The 22,185-nt window shown below is 48.9% G+C and overlaps 2 protein-coding genes and 1 long non-coding RNA gene across 4 annotated transcripts; 2 read left to right on the top strand and 1 right to left on the bottom strand.

Annotated features, from left to right (window-relative positions):
- Positions 1-5,231: 5,231 nt before the first annotated feature.
- Positions 5,232-7,438, bottom strand: LOC127334051 (uncharacterized). The gene is made up of 4 exons (XR_007871910.2): positions 6,947-7,438; positions 6,762-6,858; positions 5,561-5,636; positions 5,232-5,474 (listed from the first exon to the last, which is right to left on the bottom strand). It is a non-coding gene; the product is annotated as an uncharacterized lncRNA (long non-coding RNA).
- A 4,393-nt stretch (positions 7,439-11,831) lies between these two features.
- On the top strand, positions 11,832-14,549 carry LOC127330300 (F-box/FBD/LRR-repeat protein At3g52680-like). 2 transcript variants are annotated; one of them, XM_051356556.2, is made up of 3 exons: positions 11,832-12,917; positions 13,223-13,387; positions 14,059-14,549. In XM_051356556.2, the coding sequence occupies exons 1-3, from the start codon at positions 11,910-11,912 to the stop codon at positions 14,377-14,379; spliced, it is 1,494 nt and encodes a 497-aa protein (XP_051212516.1). In that variant the 5' UTR covers positions 11,832-11,909; the 3' UTR covers positions 14,380-14,549. The 2 variants fall into 2 exon arrangements, with proteins under 2 accessions (XP_051212516.1, XP_071681258.1); XM_071825157.1 differs by having other exon boundaries at positions 13,308-13,387; positions 14,059-14,193.
- Positions 14,550-19,658: 5,109 nt separating this feature from the next.
- LOC127334050 (F-box/LRR-repeat protein 25) lies at positions 19,659-22,179 on the top strand. The gene is made up of 2 exons (XM_071826384.1): positions 19,659-21,056; positions 21,654-22,179. Exons 1-2 carry the CDS (start codon positions 20,034-20,036, stop codon positions 21,870-21,872), a joined length of 1,242 nt encoding a protein of 413 aa, XP_071682485.1. The 5' UTR covers positions 19,659-20,033; the 3' UTR covers positions 21,873-22,179.
- The last annotated feature ends 6 nt before the right edge of the window (positions 22,180-22,185 follow it).

Here is a 22,185-nt window from a genome sequence, read left to right as displayed (position 1 = left end):
CCTCCTGGTTGAAGGGGAACTGGAGAGCGAAGACGAAGATGACCTCTCCTCCTGGAGGAATCTCACTTCCGATGATAAGGAAGGGGAAGACGAAAATACGGAGGAAGAAGAGGAGGAGGATGACTCCTCCTCCTCCACTGGATACCCGCCAGCGAAGCGCCTCCGCCTTTGGGCAGATAGTGAAGATGACGACGACGGCGCAGAGGAAGAAGCTCCGGTCGAGGGCTGGAGCAGCGGTGACGAGGAATTCTCCGGAAGCAGCGCCGGCGGCAGTTACGATGCCGACGACGAGGGCAGTGAGGATTAGTGACATAGCATCAGTAGTATGCGAGCAATCGGCTCTTCTTTTGTCCTCCTTTGAGCAATCGGCTCTTCATTGTAAAAACCCTCCTCTGTTAATGAAGAAGTATTTTTCAGTCAATTGTTTTGCCGATAGTCAAAGTCACACAATCTCCCAAAAAGAGCCGATGGCATCGCACCGGTCTCCATTATAAAAACACAAGGAACGTCGACCTAGCCGCCCCTCCAATCGGTAACCTGCGACCTCCATCTGAAAAGGCAAACTCAGATCCCCAAATCGCCGCCTGCGCAGTTCCAACCCACAACCACCTACACAGATCTCGACCACGCCGCCCCCGACTCCTTCAATCGCATCCCATGGCGGAATCATCCAACACCGATACCACGGCTTCTGGACTGAAGGTAATCCTCAACCTCCTCTCGCCATTCGACTTGACATGAGATTAATGGCAAACACCTGAATTAATGTTTTGCTCCACTACTAATTTAGGCTTCAGACATCCTTCTGCCACACCCTTCTCTCGCAAATTCGATGTGCCTCGGTCCTCGTTCTTCTGAGAGTCCTGCCCTGTTAATTTCGTGCGAAGCTAACAGAATCCCCTTTGTGAGCCAGAACCTAGATCTAACTTCCTGGGCCGACTGCCTACGAGCCTGGCCTAATCCTCCTGAAGGCTGAGTGGCATGGTACAATAGAGTATCAAAATCCCACTATGCCACTTGGGAAACCATAGGGATAGCCGACGCCCTGTCATTGTCATTATCTCCTCTTGAGAAAAATGAGAACATCCTGAAAACCATCGGCTACTTCTGGTCTGATGCACTGAACTGTTTCATGTTTGGTCATGGCCCTATGACACCGACCCTGCTAGATGTGGCCATGATTACAGGGCTAGACATTGCATCTCCCAGCCCTTCTGCATTCAAACTGCCAAAAGTCCCTTTCACCCTCTCCTCTAAAAAAGAGTGCACCAGCTGGGGCGCCTATCTCAATCGTTATATGAAAACCAAAGGCCCCGTGACAGAGAGGGAGCACACTGCCTTCCTGAATTTCTGGCTGGAGCATTTCATATTCTGCGGCCCATCACTTGCTCCCACCAAGAATTACCTCTCCCTGGCCTATGAACTTGCTAAAGGCACCCAACTCGGCCTAGGCAAACTATTTCTTGGAGAGATTTATCGATCCCTTCAACTGATGTCTGTCAAACTGTTCTCTCGAAAGACAGTTAAAACTGGCGGCCCCTGGTGGTTCATTCAGTTGTGGGCCCAACTATACTTCCAAAGCCAAATTCCAGACTTCCCACCGCTGACCACCTGCACCTTCCCGGATGTAAATGGAAAGGAGATCCGATGCACCAGCTACGGCCAAGCCCTGTATGGTCTCCCGGGCAGCAGGCTGATCCCCAAGGAAGCAGCAGGGTGGTTTAAGATTTTCTTCCAAGGCTTGGACAACCCCCTGTTCGATCCTTATACTGAATCGGCAAATTTTGAAAACCCAGTCTCTTTCCAATTGGATGACTTTGCCGATGACGCCAGCACACAGCATTTGTACTCCCTCATGATTCGTCCTTGCTTCCTCCCTGTTGGCATGAGTACCTCGAACCGGATCACAAAGCCCGGTTATGAGTGTTACCAACCGGTAGTGGCAGCCCGACAGCTTGGTCTCGGACAGGTGCCTCCACACTTCTTCTTACACCATCTGACAGCGAGTAGAGCTGACCTGCCTGACATCCTTACTGCCCAAAGGTGTTATACCTTCTTTGATGCTTTGGCCATCCCAATTCCTCACGACCTCCGCTTCTCCTTCACTACCGATGGTTTTGAAACTTGGTGGTCTATGTGGAAGACCCACGTCTTCAGGAGGGCTCTAGGACCGCTGCTGAGAGAGCTTGACACCGAGTATGACATCCCTGCAGACCAGGTACCATTACTTAAGCATTTCCTGTATCCGCCTTATGATGATCGTCTGTGACCTGACTCTTTCTCCTGGCAGCAACAAGACGGTCCGGCTCCCACACAAGCCGACGGTTCCCCTTTCATATTCCTCCCTCCGGCACCAGTGGTTCTCTTCTGCCAGAGCTTGCCACCCCTGAAGAAAGTCATCATGCAGGGTCATCCGATTTCACCGAAATCGGCTCCCAAGAGTAAAGCATCTTCGGGGCCGGTTGCCCCCCGAGCCTCGACTCAGGCGAGGACGGCAGTGAGGAAAGTGGCTGCCAGAAAAACCCTGAAGCGTAAAGCTCCGGCTCAAGAAAGCTTGCGTGTAAGTTGGTTCAGACCCTGTAGACACTTTTCCGCTTTCAACCATTTGTTTACAACACGCTCGTATTCTTTCCTACAGGCCTCCACTGAAGAAACCTCCAGCGGGGCCGAAGAATCTAGTCCAGGGGACTCAAGCTCGGGTAATTCCGAGAGGTCCACCACCCAGAGCCAGACGGCTTCACCAGCACCGGCTTCCAAGAAAAGGTCGATCACTGAACCCCCTGCCCCCCAAGCCCCGAGCAGATCGGGGTCACGCACAAAGCGCCGCTGCGTCAAAAGGGCCCGCAAGAACCCACGAGCCTCTTCATCAAGCCAGGAGGTCTCAAATGTAATCATCTTCTTGGTCATACTTCATGCTTTCCCGTCTTCATGTGTGGATCGGCTAATCACTTCTTCTTGCAGGCCGAGGAAACTTCTAGCGGAGACGTTGAGGAGATACCGACGCCGTCCGCCACCCTGGACCTAGCCACCTCGGTGATCGCGGCTGCCCAGATGGCTAACCCATCTCAGTCCACAGAAAAGCCGATTGTCACTGCGTCGGCTGTTCCTCCTCCCTTGGGAGAGGTATGTCCCTCCTTCTTGGCTCCATCAATTCCACCATTGCCTGCTAAACTCACTTTGTTTGCCCTACCAGGGTTGTGATCTCTCGAGCTTGCTTACGTTCGACCCAGAATCCATCGAACCAACTCCTTCCAAGACAATTGGAGAGCCGATCCCTAGTACGGTCCGTGGTCTACTCCAGCGTCTCAAAGACTTGCTTTCTGCCTCAACTGAGACTCTGATTGAAGATTCCGAGGAAGCCAAAGGCATCCTCGAGGATATCCAGCCTCATCTCCCCATGACACTGCAAGTGAAGCTCTGGCCCGCTGTAACCCTGCCGGTCTTTAAGTCAAGGGTGCAATCGGCTCGCCAAAGGATTACTCTTCGCCACTCCCAACTTCCGCTGAGAGCCGATATTGCCGAAAAGTGTCGACGGCTCAATGAGAAGAAAGCTGCTCTGGACGCCAAGACGGACACTTCTGCCGCTCGCGCCGAACTCGAGACCCTGCGCAAGGAGCTGGAGAATCTTGAAGAGAGGGTAAGGGTGACCAAACAGCTCATCCAGGACAAGGAGGCCCTTGTCGCCCGTTCTCAAGACGAAGCAAAAGGCCTCACAGCCGATCTGAAGACCGATCTGGCTGAAATCCGTACCCTGAGCAATCAGCTGGTGACGGGTAAGGACGAGGATGACAAGGCTGAGATCGCTGAGGCGGATCGCATCCGTGTCGACGCTGTTTTCGCCCTCGGCGTGTTTCTTCAGTAGGGCCTTCAGAGACAGATGATGTTTCGCTGGACTGGATCTTTCTGTACTTGCTAAATTTTTTTTTTATTGGCCGATTTTCCATCGGCTTCTAATATTTCTTACTGGCCATGCGTCTGTCTGCTGATCATACGCCTCCCCCGAGCCGAATCTGCCGGGTGACTGCAGATATCGGCTCTGTATTATGCCAAGGCACTGTACTCGTACGTCGGTTCCACTGGGATTCGTGTAGCCGACGTGGCCGCTGTTCGTTGGATCACCGTTGAACCCAAGCAGACCGTGCGGTGAGAATGAACTTAGCCGATTCGCTGGATCGAAGCGCCCCATGAAGGTTCTGCAATATCTCTTGTGTAATCCTGAAGTATTAGGGTCCGTCGGGAGGATGAGCATTGTGTTCGTACCAGCCGATGTCTCATCATCGGCTTTCTTTTGCTCGGCGTCCCACTGGGCGTGCCAGAATGTGTTGACTGCCAAAACCCACCGACGGGCAGCGACTGTCAACACCGTAGAGCCGGGAAGAGCCTAGAGCTGCGGCTGGCTGAGACCCCTCCGAGCGACGGCCCGCAAAGCTCTTCTGGTCACACGTCCGATGCTGGGTGCAAGGGCGTGCCACCTGACCTATACCTGGTCAGGAAGGTGATGGAGATGCCTCGCTTAGTTTCCTGCATGGCATACACGTAAACATTAAATACGAGCCTCGATCGGCTCTCAGGTTATCCTGTGGATCGGCTCAAGGAGCCGATCCACCCATGATTCGTACGGGGTGCACGAATATATGGTGGTCCTGCTTGATCAAGATAGAGCTAATGAGATCTACGACGATTTAGGGTTTTCACCGCATAATCGGATCATCCTACTCCAGGTTGGGCCTCGCGGCCACGCACGGTGCTCGTAAGCCGATCCTGAACAAGGCCTAAAAACCAACACGAAGTTGATCCCCGGAACATCCTGTTTAGGACTTGCGAACGCCACCCTACGTGCCGCTGGATCCTCCCCCCCTTTGTAAGGCCTAACTATTGCAGATATTAAACTAATCCTTGCAGAACAAGGAGCAATCGTAACAGATCAGATCTACTAAATAATGATCAAGCGGGGTGCCGCCCCCACACCTAAGATAGGTGTGAGGGCGGCTCGATATGCAAGGGTTGCACTACGCTAGCATGCTTACACGAAGAACAATGCTAACCCTAACACATCTATGATAACTACGTTGCTCGCCATCAAAAAGGCTTCAGTACGAGCAACGCATGAACAACGTGGAGCTTGTGCTGCCTAGATCGCAAGATGCGATCTAGGCAGCATGTCGCTTACCTGATAGAAACCCTCGAGACGAAGGAGTTGGCGATGCGCCAAGATTGGTTTGTTTGGGTTGAACGTGAGTTGTTGTTTATTCCATAAACCCTAGGTACATATTTATAGTCCAGGGGACTTTCTAATTCAGGCGTGCACCTAACCGTGCACGGGTAAAACTCTAACTTAAAATACGATCTAATAAATTACAGGTACAAGGGCAGACTAGCCCAAACTTGGTACACGAGGCCGATTCACGTAATTCTTCCATGTATATTTCTTTAAGTCCATCTTGATCGCGGCCCACCTCTGACTTGGTCAAATTCTGGTGATAACAATAACATACTAAGGACCTATAGATACCACAAAACAACTTTAAGAGTTTTAATTTAGAAAACCTCATTTATTTACCTAGTAAAGGTATGAGTGCATCACAACTTAGCAATTGCCTCTCTCGTTTATCACCATGGTATAAACCAATTATCCCCTGGTAGATAACACCATAAAGATGACAAGTGCATTAGTTTGGCATCAAAAACATTCACATTATAATTTGAAACATTTTTGCAAAAGCGGGCAATCATTCTCCCTATTTTATAAAGCTTACATAACACTACACAAGAATAGGAAGCAAATGATATGCCCCACCATTTGAAGACTTAAGCAAAACAAAAGAGCTAAAGTTAAATTGCAGAGGTTTTGTTTTGCAAACATAAAACAAAGGTTGCCATCTCTACTAAAAAGAGTTGGTCAAGGGTTTTAAATAAACCGAAAAGTTTTGCTTCAACAATGCATGTCACACATAAACATTACTAACAGCAACAAATATGTATTAACAGAGACTAATAATATTTTTCCTATATAGCCAGTACTAATACAAGACTAACCCAATTGGAATCACCCAAAAATATTAAACCTACAATTTTAGGAATTTCTTTGAATCTGACTGTATAGAAAACAAGATCTGTAAGCCATAAATCATAGAAAAATCCTAAAAATATGAGGCCACTGGCATTCGAAAGATATTTAAACAGAGATTCACACACAATTGGATTTGGGTTCAAATTATTTCTGAAACTCTCAAAATTGGATTTACAAGTTTACTGCATGTTTTCACCATTTGCTTTAACTATGGAGTTGCAGAACAGATAAAGGTTTGAATCTTCTTTGAGATGATTAAGAAAACATTCAGTAATCCTACAGAATTGGAATCACACAATTAGGTTCAAAAATGGATTTTTGATGATTTAAAAGCTAACAGCCATGTCTGCAGAATACACAGAACAAGTTTAATTCATCAAAAATCATACACAAATCATAAAAATATGAGGTCAGGTGCATCTGAAAGTTATTGAATAGGTGGTTCTTATCCAATTGGTTTCATTCAAAAATTCGTTTCCAAGCTCCTGGTTTAATTCGACAAAGTCAGATCTGACCAGATCTTGATCTGTGAACCATTTCAATTTCAGGAGGTCAATCGAAGTGAAACCATCGCCAAAATGAAGGTACGGGATATGGCTTTCAACCGCAGTTGAGTTTGCTCAAAAAGGTTTTGTAAAACGGAAGAAATCTCACAAACAGTGATTCTGCACGTTTGCAGAACTTTATTTACCATGCAAAATCCGTAACGAATTTGAGGATGAGACCAACGCCAAGTTGTAGATATTTTCAATACCTATCTTCGGATCTTTGAATCACTCGATTTGGATCTGCACACAAGATTTGGCGGATTTTACAAGTTCGTACTAGAATCTGAAACAGCAAGATACAGAAATTACTGCAAGGTTTTGGACGAACTTTGCTCAAGAACTTCAGATCTGAGGATAGCTCAACCTTCTCCATGCTTAGACCAACATGCACCTGCATCAAGATCCAATCTTGTGAGAGGGGAGAAGAGAAAGGGAGCTGGATTCAATCAAAGGTTAGGGGAGAAGAGAGTGAGAGAGATGCTCTCATGGTGAGAATAAGCTTGAGGAAGGAGGGGAGCTCCATCTTGGTGGCTTTCCATGGCCATGGCCGGCCATGGAGCTAAGGAGGAGCAGCAACTCGTGGGGAGAAGGGGGAGGAAGGTATGAGGGAGTGGAGTGTGAAAGAAATGAGCCAAGGGGAGTGGAGGTGGCAAGCCAAGCTCTTATATAGAGGGAGGATGGTGGCTGCCTCCATTTTGATTGGCTAAGGTGGGTGGCTGCCCATTTATTTGTTGGGGTAGTTGGGAGGCAAGGCTTGCAAGAGAAGGAAATGAAGAGGAGGGGCTGGCCGAATTTCAAGTCATGGCCGGCTCCTTTCTTGTCATGAGCAAGAGAGAAATGTGAGAGAGATGCACAACATTCATGTGAATAGTTCAAGGCATGATGTTGAGAAGATAATGTCAATGAGTGACTTTGATAATGATAAAAAAATAGGAGTAGATACATATAGATAAAAAAGGAGTATGAAGGTGACATGTGCCATGAGAATAATCTCCACCACTTTGGTTGAGACCAACTTATGATGAAGATGGTTCCCAAGGTATAGTTGATGAATAAAAGTTTTTAATAGAATTCAAAATTGAAGGATTGGGGTTGGCCGCATGCAACAATGCATGAGCATGCCAAGGTAGCTAGATGGGATGGTGATGGTGGTTTAGTCAATGATAGAGCAAGGTTAAGAGAGAAGGTGAGTGAAGTATCCATATACTCACAAGGATGAATATATTGACATAACTCATCAATTTATGAGATCAAGGTGATGATGGAAGAGAATATAAAGTATTTGAAACACCTCAATTGTCTAGGGACAATTGGGAATGAACTCAAGTGGAATGGAATTTGAAAATGTTGAGAGAACTAGTTGGAACATAGGAGTTCAAAATGTTGTACTTACTTTCCCAAGTGAAGTAGAGTTTTCTCAAATTTAAAGCAAACAAGAAATGGTATAGGTACCATAAACAAGCCTTTTGTTAAAAAGAAGGCAAGATAGAAAATAATTGTTTTAGAAATCAGTACTAGGTAGAAATGGGATGAGAAAACAAAACCCATTTCAGCTCCTTGTTTTCCTTGAAGACTTATCTTGAAAAGATTTAATAAAACTAGAAGTAGTTTTGTGATCAAAACTAGAGAAGGAAAAACAATAGGGTTTTTGAGAGAGGAAACTAATTTAGGGAGGAGTGTTCTCAAGGGTAGATGGTGACTACAAAATGTACCCATCATTCCACTCTTGGTTTTGGGAAGATTAAACTTGAATAAACACAAGAGGCAAAAGTGCAGAAAGTGATCTTGAGGTTAAACATTGGATAGGGTACAAGATCAATGGAGTATAAGAGTTGCAAGAGTAGAATGAGACATGCAAGACGTGGAAGTTACAGATGGTATTGCACAGATGAGATTAATGCATTGAGGTCAACAATAACAGTTGTGAGTGCTTAAGGATCAATTGCCAAAGTCTGGACATTATAAGCCTGTCAACACAGATGGTCGACATGGCCTCAAAACCAACAAGGATGAGTGGGTATAAGAGAGGGATGTAGCTAGGGGAAGATGATCCCAAGTTTTAAATTTAGGATGATTGAGCTAGGTTGTACCACAAGGAGAAAAATTAAGAAGGCACACTCAGGTTGCCATCAGGGGAAGAGTTTGAGGTAGTAAAAAGGAAAACAACTTTTCCTAGGACACACATGTGTTTTATTAGGTGAGTTGTTTGTTTTACCACTAGAGGTGTTGTTCTAAGAGGTGGCTCAAGACAAAACTCAACAGGAAATTAAGACAACACATCTAGCAACAGATCAAGGCAATTCATCATAACAAACAGATCAAGGCAATTCATATTAATTAGTCTATAGAAAAAGTTTGTGTTCCCCCTAATTTTTGCAATAAGGACAACTAAACAAGTTTGCAAAAGTTGGGGTGTTACATGTCCTCCATCTCTTTTGTCAGACGATTGTATTCTTCTGAGTCTATGGAAGATGCATCTCCGAATAGTGGGCTCAGGTTCTCGAGGATCGAATCTTCGTTGTCTCCGGCATTCTCTTGCTTATCCGGAGTGTTGTTTTCTCCGGCCTCCTCAACCTGCATGGGTCCGGCTCCTTCCTGAGTAGAGGCGACCCCTGCGGTGTGTCCAAGCTAATGCACGAAGTGGCACCTTTGCTTCTCTAACACCTGGGAGACCCAGGAGGATCTGCATTGGTCCGCCACCACTGTTTCCTGCTCAGGGGCGGATTGGGTGGGTTTTGAATTTTTCCGATCTAAGGCAGAATCTTCCTTCAGAAGTTCCTACATCTCAGATCAGATCTTTGTGACTGCGTCTTGCTCAGCGGTGGTCGCTTCAGCGTTACTTACCAGTGCGTTCCCATCGGAATCGACGGCCTCGCCGATGAAGAAGTGTATCCCGCCGATCGGGACGATAGAGAGCTTGACAGGATCGGTCCTAGCGGGAATCTAGCACTCGTCCTGAGGGACGATCGGAAAGTTTCTGGCATAAAGAACATGCCCCACTACGATGGTGTCGTTGAAGCTTCCCACGTTAGAACCCTCCCGGTTCCGGCCTCCAGACGCCGCTGGCCCCACGGTGGGCGCCAACTGTCGTTGCCTACTCGACAATACCCCAGAGGAGTTTCGCGTTGTTACAATGAGTTGTGGTTGTGCCTCTAGGGCTCCCAGGATCCGGCTTATAAAGGCACCCGGATCTAGGGTTTCTACGGAGAGTCCTAGCCAGAATACAAGAGGTCCAACTACGAAATATTACATTGCCGTGCCTGTCAAGGATCCACCTAGATCTAACTAACCGCCATGGATCCGGATACTTCATGGGTCTTCATGGATCCGCCTACTCCGTAGGTCGGTACGGTTGGGATCCGGCTCCTGTTCCTGGGCTGGACTTCACCCATCTTCTATCAACAACAACTGGGCCACCCGGTGGGCCATATGCCTCACCACCATCTGTGGGCCACCCGGGCTTGCCAGATCTAGACCATGTCGTTAGCATACCCATAAAGTATACCCACAACAGTACGCATGTTTGGGACCCGAGCGCCGCTGATGTCCCTGCCTCCTAGACCACCGGGACGGCTCCGGCCGCCGCCGACGTACAACTCACGCTGGAACCGTACAATATAACGCTGCCGCCGCCTATACGTGGCTCTTTTGACACCACCATCGCCGGTCTGACCCTTCCGATCGTATAAGCAGGAGCTCCTGACGTCCACCAACACCAAGGCCTCGCCCTCGAGCGCCCTAGCTGCGTTTCGGCCTCCGCCAAGGTCTCGCCCTCAAGCTTTCCCTAGATGTGTTTCGGCCGCCTTGGAAGCTTCCTTGAGCTCGTGCTGCCTCGCCCTAGCCGTGTTTTGTCCTTCGCCAAGGCCTCGCCCTCGAGCCTGCCCTAGCTCTAGCTGTGATCTAGGACATATTTGGAGAAGCACCTGGTCTTGTTTTTGGCGGCGTCGAAGCACTAATGCGCTGCACTCGCACATCCTTGCGGAACTGCACAGACAGACTCATCATCAGGTTCAGCACGCGTACGGGATGGGGGCGTGGGCGGCAGGAACTTGCACAGGACAATGTCGTACCCATCGAGATCCTTGGTTTTAGGAGGGGGAGGAGATGGCCTGGCTACGGTGCAATGCCAGGTAGCCATCGATCTCCCTGACTCCTGCTTATCGGGCTTGCCCTAGGTTTAGGTTTTAACCCCGGCGGAAACATATGTCGTGCTCGGCTGTTCGCGAGGGGATAAAATAGAAGCACAAATTAAGGAAACCGGACGCAGCACGACTTGCGCACGATTAGCAACCGGAAGCGGCACAAATAGGGCGATGTTTAGACGGACGAAAATCTAGGTGCGGACGAAAATTTGCAACGGACCAAACCAAAAAAAACGTTAGCTCCTTTATTATTAAGTATAGATTTCTCCGGATAGAAAAATGTTCAGCCTCCCTGGTGGTTTGTGACTTTGTAGTTGGGTGTTTCATGTATGCGAATTGAATAATCTGACTTTTGCGACAACTAGCACAGTACCATTGTGGTGTTACGGATTGAAAAAGATTCTACTACGGAGTATATTATTACAGGTTTAACATCTTTCACCCGGTTATGCAATCTACGCACCATCGCCACCAACGGATATCTTCGCGCGCGTAAAAGTGTTTGCAGCTCCTGGTTGGTTGTGATCATCTAGGAGTGCATGTCTATAAAAAATGTTACTCCTGTGGGTCAACTGGTACGCCCGAAATTATAAAAACATATTCCATACAATTTTTAAAGAAAATCGAGAGTAATTTAGCACATGGATACAATTTTTTGTGTGTGTTTTGAACTGGTACAAACTCTGATTTAATTTAACGAAGCCTGCGATTTCCCTTAAAAAAAGAGAGAAGGACACTGATGAAAAAACCCTTAAACAAGGGTGTGTCTATGTCTCAGTTGACTGAGATTTTCTTAAGTGTCAACTTAGAAAAGTGCAACTATAGTTCAAAGAAAAGTGCAACTCGGTTCAGTTGCACATTACTGTCAGAAAAGTGCAATTGCACTTTTTTAACAGAAAAATGCAACTCAAAGCACATTTTTGTAAGTGACTTAGACTTAAGAAAATCTCAGTTTACTGAGACGTAGCAAAACCGAACAAAAGAAAACATGACACCGTTCATTCACGTGAACGTGAAAGTTGAAACGGAAACCCCATTCCCCCTTCCCCTCTCCCCTCCCCCCACCCCGCATCGCCGCCGGCGAACTCCCGCCCCCCTTCCCATCTCGCGAGCTTGAGCCCGATGTGAGAGGCGCCAAACCCCTCCTCCATGGATCACGCCGCCGAGCAGCCGGCCACCAAGCGAGCCAAGCTCTCCGATGGCGGCGGCGGCGGAGGTGGCGACGACCTCCTCAGCGCGCTGCCCGACGATATTCTCATCCACATCCTTCTCAGGCTCGGCAACGCCGACGTTTCCGCTCGGACCAGCGTCCTCTCCAGCCGCTGGCGCCGCCTCTGGGCCTTCCTCCCGGGGCTCCACTTCCCCCCCGACACAGACCCAGACACCATACGGGCCGTCCTCGCCGCCCATCAGGCGCCCGCCCTCCACTGCCTCCGCGTCCTCGCCAGGGACGCCCATGCCGATTTCGTGGCGGCGTGGATCCCCATCGCCGCCCGCCGCCTCTCCGGCGATCTGACCTTCATCAACATTGCGTCGCCCGACATCGTGAGGAATGAGGCCGGGGACAGAGGCGCCTTCGAGCTGCCGTGCTTCGAGAATGCCACCTCGGTCTCGCTCCAGCTAGGGTTCCTTCGCGTCGCAGCGCCGGCCTCTGGCATAGCCGCCCGGCTCACCGATTTCCACCTGGATAACTTCCGGCTACAACCTCCGTGTGTGCTCGGTGACGTTTTCTCGTCGCCTTTGTGCCCGTCATTACAAAGACTCGCCATCCACGACGCCTCGGGTGTTGACAAATTCACCATCCGCTCCGAGTCCCTCCTGGAACTGGAGCTGATGAATCTAGACGGTTTGCAGCAGCTCGCTGTCGTGGCACCGGCGCTCGAAGAGCTAAGAGTGGCCTTCTGCTTTCTGAATTTTCGGAATCCGAATCAACCGGTTGCCAACATCTCAGCCCCTCAGCTGGTGTCGCTCGAATGGAGGGATGCCTATGATCCATGCTCCGTCCAGCTTGGCGAGATGCCACACCTACAACGGCTCGGCACTGGCATTTTTCTTGTATATGGACCTGATGACTTTAAACCCAACCGTGATTGCCTCAGTTTTTTGGGCCACTTCAAGGTTGTGCACAGTCTAACCATCCCGCTGCTCTATAATTCGGTGAGTTCAGTTTTTATGCTTTAATTTGCTCAAATCTCTGAAACATAGGTGTGATGAACATGAGCCTGCCCGATCTCCGTCTTCTTAGAGTGCTTTTTTTTTTCTGCCTTTGGGTAATTGTGATTAAAGATACGTACTGCTGCACTAGTATATTCGTTATCCAAGAGGGCGATGAACTTTTCAACTGTGATATATTTTACTCTCTTTTTGCAATTTACCTACAAACCTTGATGGAAGACATGACAAGACTCCTGGACATTAAATTCTTCATGTAATCCTTTTCTTTACATCCTGTGGATCTACAGGCCATAGGTAACAATCGATACTTGATGGAAGACATGACAAAACTACCTGACATTACATTATTGTTCTTGCCTGTGATGTCAAAAGGACATTCCGTTGGAGCCAGCTCGTTCCACATTCTCAGAGTCTGTACTGGTGTAAGAAAGCTGGCACTAAAATACTTAGAGGTAAACTATACTTAATTTGTTTCTTCCTTCTTTTACCATTCAGATAATACTTGAGTCACCAGGGAATTCACATCAAGTAATGTGCATTTGCATGTATTGGGAAACCTATGATCGACCGCCAATTGCCTTACTGTAGGCGTTAGTTGCTTGTTTTGATACTGATACTTCGCCTCCAAACTTCACGTGTGTAAAAAATCTGGCTCATATTCTGCTAGCGATAATGCTGTGTTCTTCAAGTTTGACAGAGTGGTGTCCTAATTTTCTGAAGTATGCCAATATGTATGCTGCTTATTTCTTGATAGACTCAATTTTGATAACACAGTTAAAAGCCAGGACTTGGGAGATTATTTTACTAAGCTCATAGAGCATGCATTGTGTAAGAGGGTTCCATTGATAGCGAAGTCCAAATGCCAAATTTGGCATTGTCACGCCTAAGATTTTTTGTAACTTCTATGGTAATGTTTGTGATACCACTTTCTATTTGTACTAAACAAAGCTTATTTTCTGCGATAGGCTGGCTTCAAACTAATTTCCGGTCTATTTCTTTTGTTAATTCTGCTGATGCACATTTTGAAGTACTCAGGCAGTTTGATAATTTATAGCTCTATCTCCCTTTTTGTCATCAAGCGATTTTTTTTTATCTTACCGAATTGATACCCCCTTCACTTCAGGCGCATACTCCATGCTCATCGGGATGCATTTGTGACCAACAAACAATGTGGAAAACGGAGGAACTTGTGCTGGATGGCCTCCAAGAAGTAGAAATAAGTGAACTGTCAGGAACTGAACGTGAAGGCGAATTTGTGCAACGGTTATTCAGTTGGGCAACAGCGCTAAAAAAGATGACAATATCCTTTCATCACTCGGTTACTGAAAGCAAGGCCAAGGGGTTATGCCAGATGTTACAAAGCTTCTCCAGATCAGGAATAGATATGGAATTTTATGTGCACAACATGTTGGCCGGGAGGGTTTTGTATGCTCCAGAAGACTAAGGCAGTGACTTGATGATTCTTTTCAAAAGCTACAGGTTTGCATCGTACCAATGTTAGCATGCTCTAGAGCGGTGATGAGTTCATGTCAGAGGATTATGATAATGCTGTCGGGATTGTCTTTGCCTCTTTGGGTTGTGTGTGCGTGTTTATTTGTCTTTGTGATCTGTAAGAAACTTTGTATACCAAATAATCTGCTAGTATCCGCTGCATGCCCTAATTTCCAACCATGCCGGGTCATATGTTAGACGGGTTAGGCTGTGGTTTAGTAGTTTAATGTCGGCTATGAACTGTTGAAGTAACTGTCGTAAAATAAAACCAAAACTTTGCTTAATGGTATCTGAAACATGGAGTTGACTGTAATGGTTCTAGGACAAGAATCTCTCACAAATATCATCACGAATTGTGTGATTCTCGACAATATGATCATCAAGAATGAGAGGGGTCGAGGTCTAGCCATTGTTTATGACAGTAGCTGTGTACCTTGCCGTATAGAAGCTCTTTTTGAGACGTATTGACAGATTGAAAACCGGGACTCACCTACTTAGGTACTCGAAATGGGTTTCATCCCGCTTTATAAATAAAACAGCAACGGGTGAACTGATAAAAGGTGGGACCCTCTTAGTTCAAAGTAGATCAAAAAACAAAAAACACGGAAAACCCAAACTTGCTACCGGAGACATTGCCACGAGACCGAGCTGAGTCGGGACCCCATGTCGATGCCCCTAAGAGGGTAACGACGCACCGCTCCGCCGCCGTCGAGACCGCGAGGTCTAGGATTTTCAATCAGAGCCGTACCGCAGTGTGGATACCCACAACGGCGCCACAAGAGGGATACGACACCCACAAACATCGCGGTCGTTGGCGCCGAGGCGTTGAGCTTTCACCAGGAAGCATCCGCACACCGCACCCGGGAACTCAGCCGCCCGCAGCCCCAAGTTAGGCTTCCAAAACACGATCTGGGAGTTGCCAAAGCCAAAGCACCGCCAAAACCAGGATCCCTGTCAACTCCTCGCTATCCCTATCACCGAAGAGAGAGACCACCACCACCACCACGTTGCCCGTCACAGAGCCCGCGTAGCCCACCTTTGAGGGCTAACGCCCCGTCATCCCCACGAACTTGAGCCCATGACTTGATCAGCAACACCGCACGCGAATTGGATAGGGTAGGACGACACCATAGCCAACAGCCATAAGAGCACACGACAGCCAAGGGAGGGGATCCGCCCACCACCACCCGAGGTGCTCGCCGTCCGGACGCACTAACATGGCCGCATGCAAGCTCAAAACAAAGGTCCCGACGCGCGGGCTTTGCCCGGCGGCCCTCGCCGGCGACGGCGGAGGATGAGGGGTGGGGGTGTAAGAAGCTAGGGTTTTCCCCGATCATTGCCTGAACATCAGCTCCCACTAATCATGTATATTCATTTTTATTCATGTGTAATCTGAATCATCGTTTACTTTGGGGACCATTGTTTGTTTGCTTAATTGTTTGAATTTGGACTATAATTATAGCTTAGATTATTGTTGCATTGTGCCATGTTGAAAGAAAAATGATTAGGTTCCTCCGAGGGACGGAACGTTTCGCAGCCTCCTGCTTGAGCGTGCGACGCGTGTCCCGGTCCCACCTTATCTTATCTCTCTTCCTTGGCCTTTCTCCACTGCACCTTCTCCATCTTTTTCCTTGTTCCGTCTCCAACTTTTCTAGCCGCATCGGAGTAGCTGGTGCGACGCCGCCGCCGCACGCTAGCCCACCACGCCGCCGTCGCCCAGCTAACACGCCCCCACATCCTAGCCACCACCACGCCATCGTCGCACCCGGCTCGCCGCCTTACGCTGCAGCGCACCACAGCTTTATTCCCCAAACCGACGGCCATGGCCTACCTTCCGCGCGCCATCCTCGCCGGCAACCTGGCGTCGTACGCGCCGTCAACCTGGGCGCCACCAAGACGGGCGCTTGCAGGCGCCGTCCAGATGCCCCACGCCGAGATCCACCGTTGTGCCGCTTCGGCCTCCTCCGCGCGGGGCCTACTTCACATCGAGCGCCGCCGTCAATGCTCCCTCCTCAACGGCCGCAAGGACAACGGCTGGTGTCGATGGAGGCAGTGAGCGGCGTGAGGGGTGGCAGCGAAATCGTGTGGCCTTCTCTTGTTGTGGCTGCGGTCGCTTCCGCGGATACAGTGGTGTCGGCTGCTGCTGCCTAGGAGGAGGGCGGCGGCGGTCCATGGTGCGGGTGCCGTTCCAGTAGTACCACGACTGGCCTGCCGCCCAGACCTCGTCTCTTCCTCAAGTGCGGCAACCTCACCACGAGTTTCTCGGCCCATCGTTGTCATGGCCGCCTCGATCTCACGCTCCTTGCTTCGTCAGAAGTTTTGCTGCCTTAGGCCCTGCGGCGTTGCTACATGCGGAGGCTTCGGGATTTTGCTCCGCCAGCTACATAGATATATACTTTTGCTTTTTTTGCAACCTCAAAGTGCTACGAAGTCACGATGCTACAATAATATTTTTTTTGCTACAATTACTAAAACTCTTTTGCTACTTTTGGTACAAAATTATGCTACGATTTTTCCGACGAGGTTGGGTTTGCTACGATTTTCCTGCGGAGGGTGGATTTTTCCTACCATAGGCATAGGGCGTTGCTACTAGCAGCTTGTGGCGTTGCTGTCCTTGACGGACGGAGTTGCTACAACCTCGGACGGCGTTGCTGCCGGCTGCATGCCGTTGATGTTTTAGAGGATTTGCAACATATGAATAAAAAAATTTGCTACAATTTATTTGCGGTTTTGCTACATCTGCGTAATATGTTTGCTACGTGGTCTCCGGCGAGCCCAGCCTTTTTATTTTCTTTTCTGAACAAACCGTTTTTTGCTTCAGTCATTTGCTGCCGGGGGTGATTTTTTTGCTGCCGGAGATGTTTTTTTGCTACATGCAAATCTAACTGTCAAAATATTTGATCCGACGGCTGGGGACCCGGGGGCTGGGGAATCAGATCCCCCGGGGGATGCCCAGCAGTTTCCATGTTGAAATGTGTCAATTAGAGTTTGTTTCGGATATAGTACTGTACATGCATATTCATATCACAAACGGAGGATTTTTTTTTACGGTATCGATTCTGCGGGGTGGCGAACACAAGTGTTGTACCATGAAAGTTGTGTTTACGTTAGGCTGGTGCCAACGCGGGCGGTAGTGGAGGCGATACCGCCCGCGACGGGGCGAGAGGCGGGCGAGACGAGAGCGCGGGGCGGTGGCACGGGCGCCCGGCGGTATCGCCCGCTACCGCCCAGCTACCGCCCACGCTGGGGGCGAGAGGGAGGCGAGAGGTGGGAGAGAGTGGGGCGGCAACGTTGGCGGGGCGACAGCGCTGGGGGCGAGAGGGTGGCGAGAGGCGGGCGAGAGAGAGGCGACTAGCGGGCGAGATGCGGGCGAGAGCGGGCGAGAACGGGCGAGAGGCGGGCGAGAGGGTGTAACGGATAGATGACGTGGCGCGATCTGATTCGTCCACGTCAGCTAGCCGTTGGGGTAGCGTTGCTGGTTCAAAAAAACCCTAAAATTTCATCTCCACCCCCTATAAAGTCGTGTCGGTTCTTCGCCGCTTCCTCGAGTTTTATACTCCTTCGGCACACCAGCTCCGGGGCCATATGGGCCATACGCTCCACCTCCGACGCCATATGGTTCATACCCTCCGCCTCCGTATCCATACCCCCAACCACCTCCACATGCTCCACCTACAGGTAGCGGGAGTGACACCACCTCCGGCGCCATATGGTTCATACCCTCCACCTCCTTACCCACCACCTTCGTACGGTTCATACCCTCCACCTCCGTATCCATACGCGCCATATGGTACGTACCCTCCACCACCTCCTGAAGCCAGTGCTCCAGGCTCCGAGTCCAATGCCGCGGAAACAATCGTACCACCGCGTGCAAAGAGGCTTGACTGGACAGCTGCGGAAGAGGAAAAACTGGTACTTTACTTACCCATCACATATTTATTTCGGGGTTGGTTCTTGCTTGGATTTTTCACTTACAATATCTATTTTGGTGTAGGTTCATGCTTGGATTTTTAACTCCAAGGACTCTGTCGCCGGTAATTGCAAGACCGACACTAGTTTTTGGGGTCAGATAGCTGAAACCTTCAACTCTACCTCCGAGCCTGCCCGTCGTCGGACCTCCAAGCAACTGAAGGATCATTGGAACTCCTACAACAAGGAGGTGTCCCTGTTCAATGCATACCACATCCAAGAAGAATCGTTACGTCAGAGTGGAGCAGACGATGGAATGGTCATGAGGGCGGCAATGGAGAGGTACGCGAATGACAAAAGAGTGACTCAGCCGTTCAGACGGCACCACTGGTGGGAAGCTGTTCGCAATGAAGCGAAGTGGAAAGGACAATATGGTCCTGGTAGTGGAATCGATTCCACATCGAAGAGAAGCCGTCTGGGAGTTTCTGGTGAGTACAGCTCTGGCGACGCGACTACGGAGGAGGAGCGTCCAACGGGCCGCGATAGGGCCAAGGCAGCGTCACGTAAGGGTAGGAGGAAGGGGAAGGAAACCTCATCAAGCAGTGAGGTAGGAAGTAAATCCTTCGCGGTGAGGAATATGATGAAGGGTTTAGTGAAGGCTAAGCTATTCAAGCAATGGAACAAAACGAAAGACCGATCAACCGACGACATGAACGAAGCAGAAAAGCGCAAACATGCGAAGGCCATCAAGATGGTGGCCTTCGAGCTTGGTCTGGAAGATGATGACGACGAGGAGGAGCAGCATGAAGAAGAGTAAGAGGAGTAGAATTTTTATTTATTATGTAATTTTTTAATTTTTTTTTTTGAAACCTGTACAGTGAGTTTCCTCACTGCGTATATTTTTATTGCATTTTTGGGGTATAAAGTGCAAAGCTAAAACTAAAAGAAAACAAAGTGCTTGAGAACAGCACTTAGAGAAAACAAAACTAGGCTAAGCTAAACTAGTCTAGGGATTTACAGGAAATTCTATTATGCAATTTTATTAATTATTATGTAATCGGTAACATTTTTAGTTGAATAAAATAATTTTCTTGCATTATTTTGAATGTCTACAAAAAATCGAGTGAAATAACTTAATCTAAAAAATAAATGGTGATGTGGAGGAGAGAGAAGTGAGAGCTGACATTATAGCCTGTGCACTGGTACCGTGGAGTAAAAGTGGGGTGAGAGTGAGGAAAAAAGCTAACATGGCAGACTATAGTAGTGTGGTGGCACCAGCCTTAGCGCATTTGAGTGTTTTCAGGTGGAGTAGCAGTTTTGGTCTCGCAATTTTGTGCAGAAACTGGTGGAATTCGTTCGGTACATTTTACTGTTGCCACTCCACTCCAGTCTCCACCTGAGAACTGCCGCACTGCTAGGGTTCATCGCCGCCGCCGCTCCGCCGACGCTGCTCCCTCACCGCTGTTGCCGCTTAGAGCACGGCCGGCGCCTTCCTCGATCCGCCGCCTCCCCCGCCCCTCACCCTTGTTGTCGCTCGCACCAGGGCCGGCACATCTCCACTCGCAGCAGCGAGGACAAGTTCCTCAATCCGCCGCCGCTCCTCCGCATCCGCTGCCGCTTCTCCGCTGCTCATCGGCCGCTCTCCCGCAGCAGACGCAGTTCCCCCGCTTCCGGTCGCGGCCCGTCTCTGCACCCTAGATGGAGCACCTCGAGGGGGAGACCGCCGCGGAGCACGCTGAGTTATCCGCCGGCGGCGGTGGCAGCGAGGACTGCCTCAGCGCCCTACCCGACGACGTCCTTCTCCACATCCTTTGCGTTCTCGGCAGAACCACCACAGCTGCTCGCACCAGCGTCCTTTCCCGCCGCTGGCGCCGCCTCTGGACCCTCCTCCCGGACCTCTGCTTCGTCCTTGATGCCAACCCAGACAGTCTGCGCGGCGCCCTCGCCGCTCTCGAAGCGATGTCAGACGACGAAGCGCCGCCGCTCCGGGAACTCTATTTCTTCGTCTTCAGCCCGCACGCCTCTCTCGACTCCCTGGCGGCCTGGCTCCCCATCGCAGCCCGCCGCCTCACCGGCCTTCTCAATGTCATCATTTTGGGCGATGCGGGGGAAGACGGAAGAGTTGCCTTTGAGCTGCCCTGCTTCGAGAGAGCCACCGAGATAACGCTCTGTCTAGGATTTCTTAGCCTCACCCTGCTGCCTTCCGGCGTATTCACCAGGCTCACCGATTTATCCCTGGAGAAACTCCACCTACATGGTCCTTGCGGAATCGGTGAAGCCGTCTCCTCGCCACGGTGTCCATCCTTGCAAAGACTCAATGTGGTCAATGCCCAGGGTCTGGGAAATTTTGCCATCCACTCAGAGTCTCTCCTGAAAATAAGGCTGGAGAAATCGTGTGGATTGCAGCAGCTGACTATCGTGGCACCAGCACTCAAAGAGTTAATTGTGTTATACTGCTTTGCTCATGATTCAGATCCGAGTCAACCTGTTGCCGACATCGCAGCACCTCAACTGGTGTCACTCCACTGGAGCGATGCTTACCATCCAAGCTCTGTCCAGTTTGGCAAGATGGCGCAGCTGAAATTGCTGGGCGCCACCTTTTTCCTTGTAGATGAAGCACATGGCTATGAACACAATCGCGACTGCGTCAGGCTGTTGCGCCACTTTCAGGATGTCAGCACTCTTACTCTCGAGCTGGCCTATATGCCAGAAGATATCGAGGTGAATACACATGTCTTATTGTCTTTCAAGTTAAGGAATGTGCCATTTGAGATATGGAGTTCAGGTTAAATAATGTGCCATTTTGGGTTGTAGTCTAGTATGTGTGGCATGTACATCATCAAGATGATGGTGCCATTTGAGATATATGGAGTTCAGGTTAAAGAATGTGCTATTTTGGGTAGGAGTCTAAGATAATTGTGCCATTTGAGAATAGCCAGGCACAATTCTTGCTTGCTTAGATTTTTTTCTTTTTTTGAGGAAATGACATAAAATCTGTCCACCGGTGCTACTGCACTAGCAGCATCTCACGGACTATAAACCTATACTCTAAAATTTAGTTAGGTTGGGACCTCTGTCCATAAAAGGTTGTCTTAAATTTATCAAAATTTGGATGAAGGTAGACACTATTTAGTGCATAGTTACATCCAAATTTAGGCAAATAAATATTTTTATGGACGCAGGGAGTATGCCACTGATCCTATAACAGAAATCTGAAGTGAACTTGTTAATTATGGTAATAGCTTTGTGGAAAATGAGATGCATGTGTCCATTTCGAAGTTACATAACCTGTAACTTTTACTTTGCATGAACCTACAGGAGGACTTAGGTGAGCATCACTACTTGATGGAAGACATGGCAAGGCTCCCTTACGTTACATTCTTGACCCTGCTTATTACTGCAAAGGGACATTCCTTTGGAGCCAGCTCTTTCCACGTTCTTAGGACGTGCACTAGTATAAGAAAGCTGATGCTAATATTTAGTTCTTCTCTGGACTTGGAGGTAAGACTATCCTTAATTTGTTTACTATTGCTTTAGTTACCAGTGGTGCCACTTAAAACAACATGCATTTCTTGCCACCCTGGGGCATTATCTGATAGTTGCCGTACTCTAGGTGTTGGTTTGATACCAGTACTTTGATCCCAAGCTTATACTCCTATGTGGCAACTATATGGTTTATGCCTCTCGTGATTATAACATTTTGTTCTTCTGGATTGATAAAAGTGGCATTCTACTTGCGTCTGTAGTAGATTTCACTTTGGAATATTATCAGTATGTTGGAAATATATGGCAGTGGATGGGAAATTAGCCTAGTTATGCTGTACATGGCAGGCTCAATCTTGATAATACA

The sequence above is a fragment of the Lolium perenne genome, chromosome 2, assembly GCF_019359855.2.
Source record: "Lolium perenne isolate Kyuss_39 chromosome 2, Kyuss_2.0, whole genome shotgun sequence".
Lineage (NCBI taxonomy): Eukaryota > Viridiplantae > Streptophyta > Magnoliopsida > Poales > Poaceae > Lolium > Lolium perenne.
This window is presented reverse-complemented; position numbering and strand designations above follow the sequence as displayed.

Excerpts from the sequence above, each read along its gene's own strand:
- LOC127334050 (XM_071826384.1), top strand. The coding sequence starts at position 20,034 with ATGGAGCACCTCGAGGGGGAGACCGCCGCGGAGCACGCTGAGTTATCC. Across the intron at positions 21,057-21,653 it reads ATATGCCAGAAGATATCGAG|GAGGACTTAGGTGAGCATCA; the intron begins GTGAATACACAT and ends ATGAACCTACAG.
- LOC127330300 (XM_051356556.2), top strand. The coding sequence starts at position 11,910 with ATGGATCACGCCGCCGAGCAGCCGGCCACCAAGCGAGCCAAGCTCTCC. Across the intron at positions 12,918-13,222 it reads TCCCGCTGCTCTATAATTCG|GCCATAGGTAACAATCGATA; the intron begins GTGAGTTCAGTT and ends GTGGATCTACAG. Across the intron at positions 13,388-14,058 it reads TGGCACTAAAATACTTAGAG|GCGCATACTCCATGCTCATC; the intron begins GTAAACTATACT and ends CCTTCACTTCAG.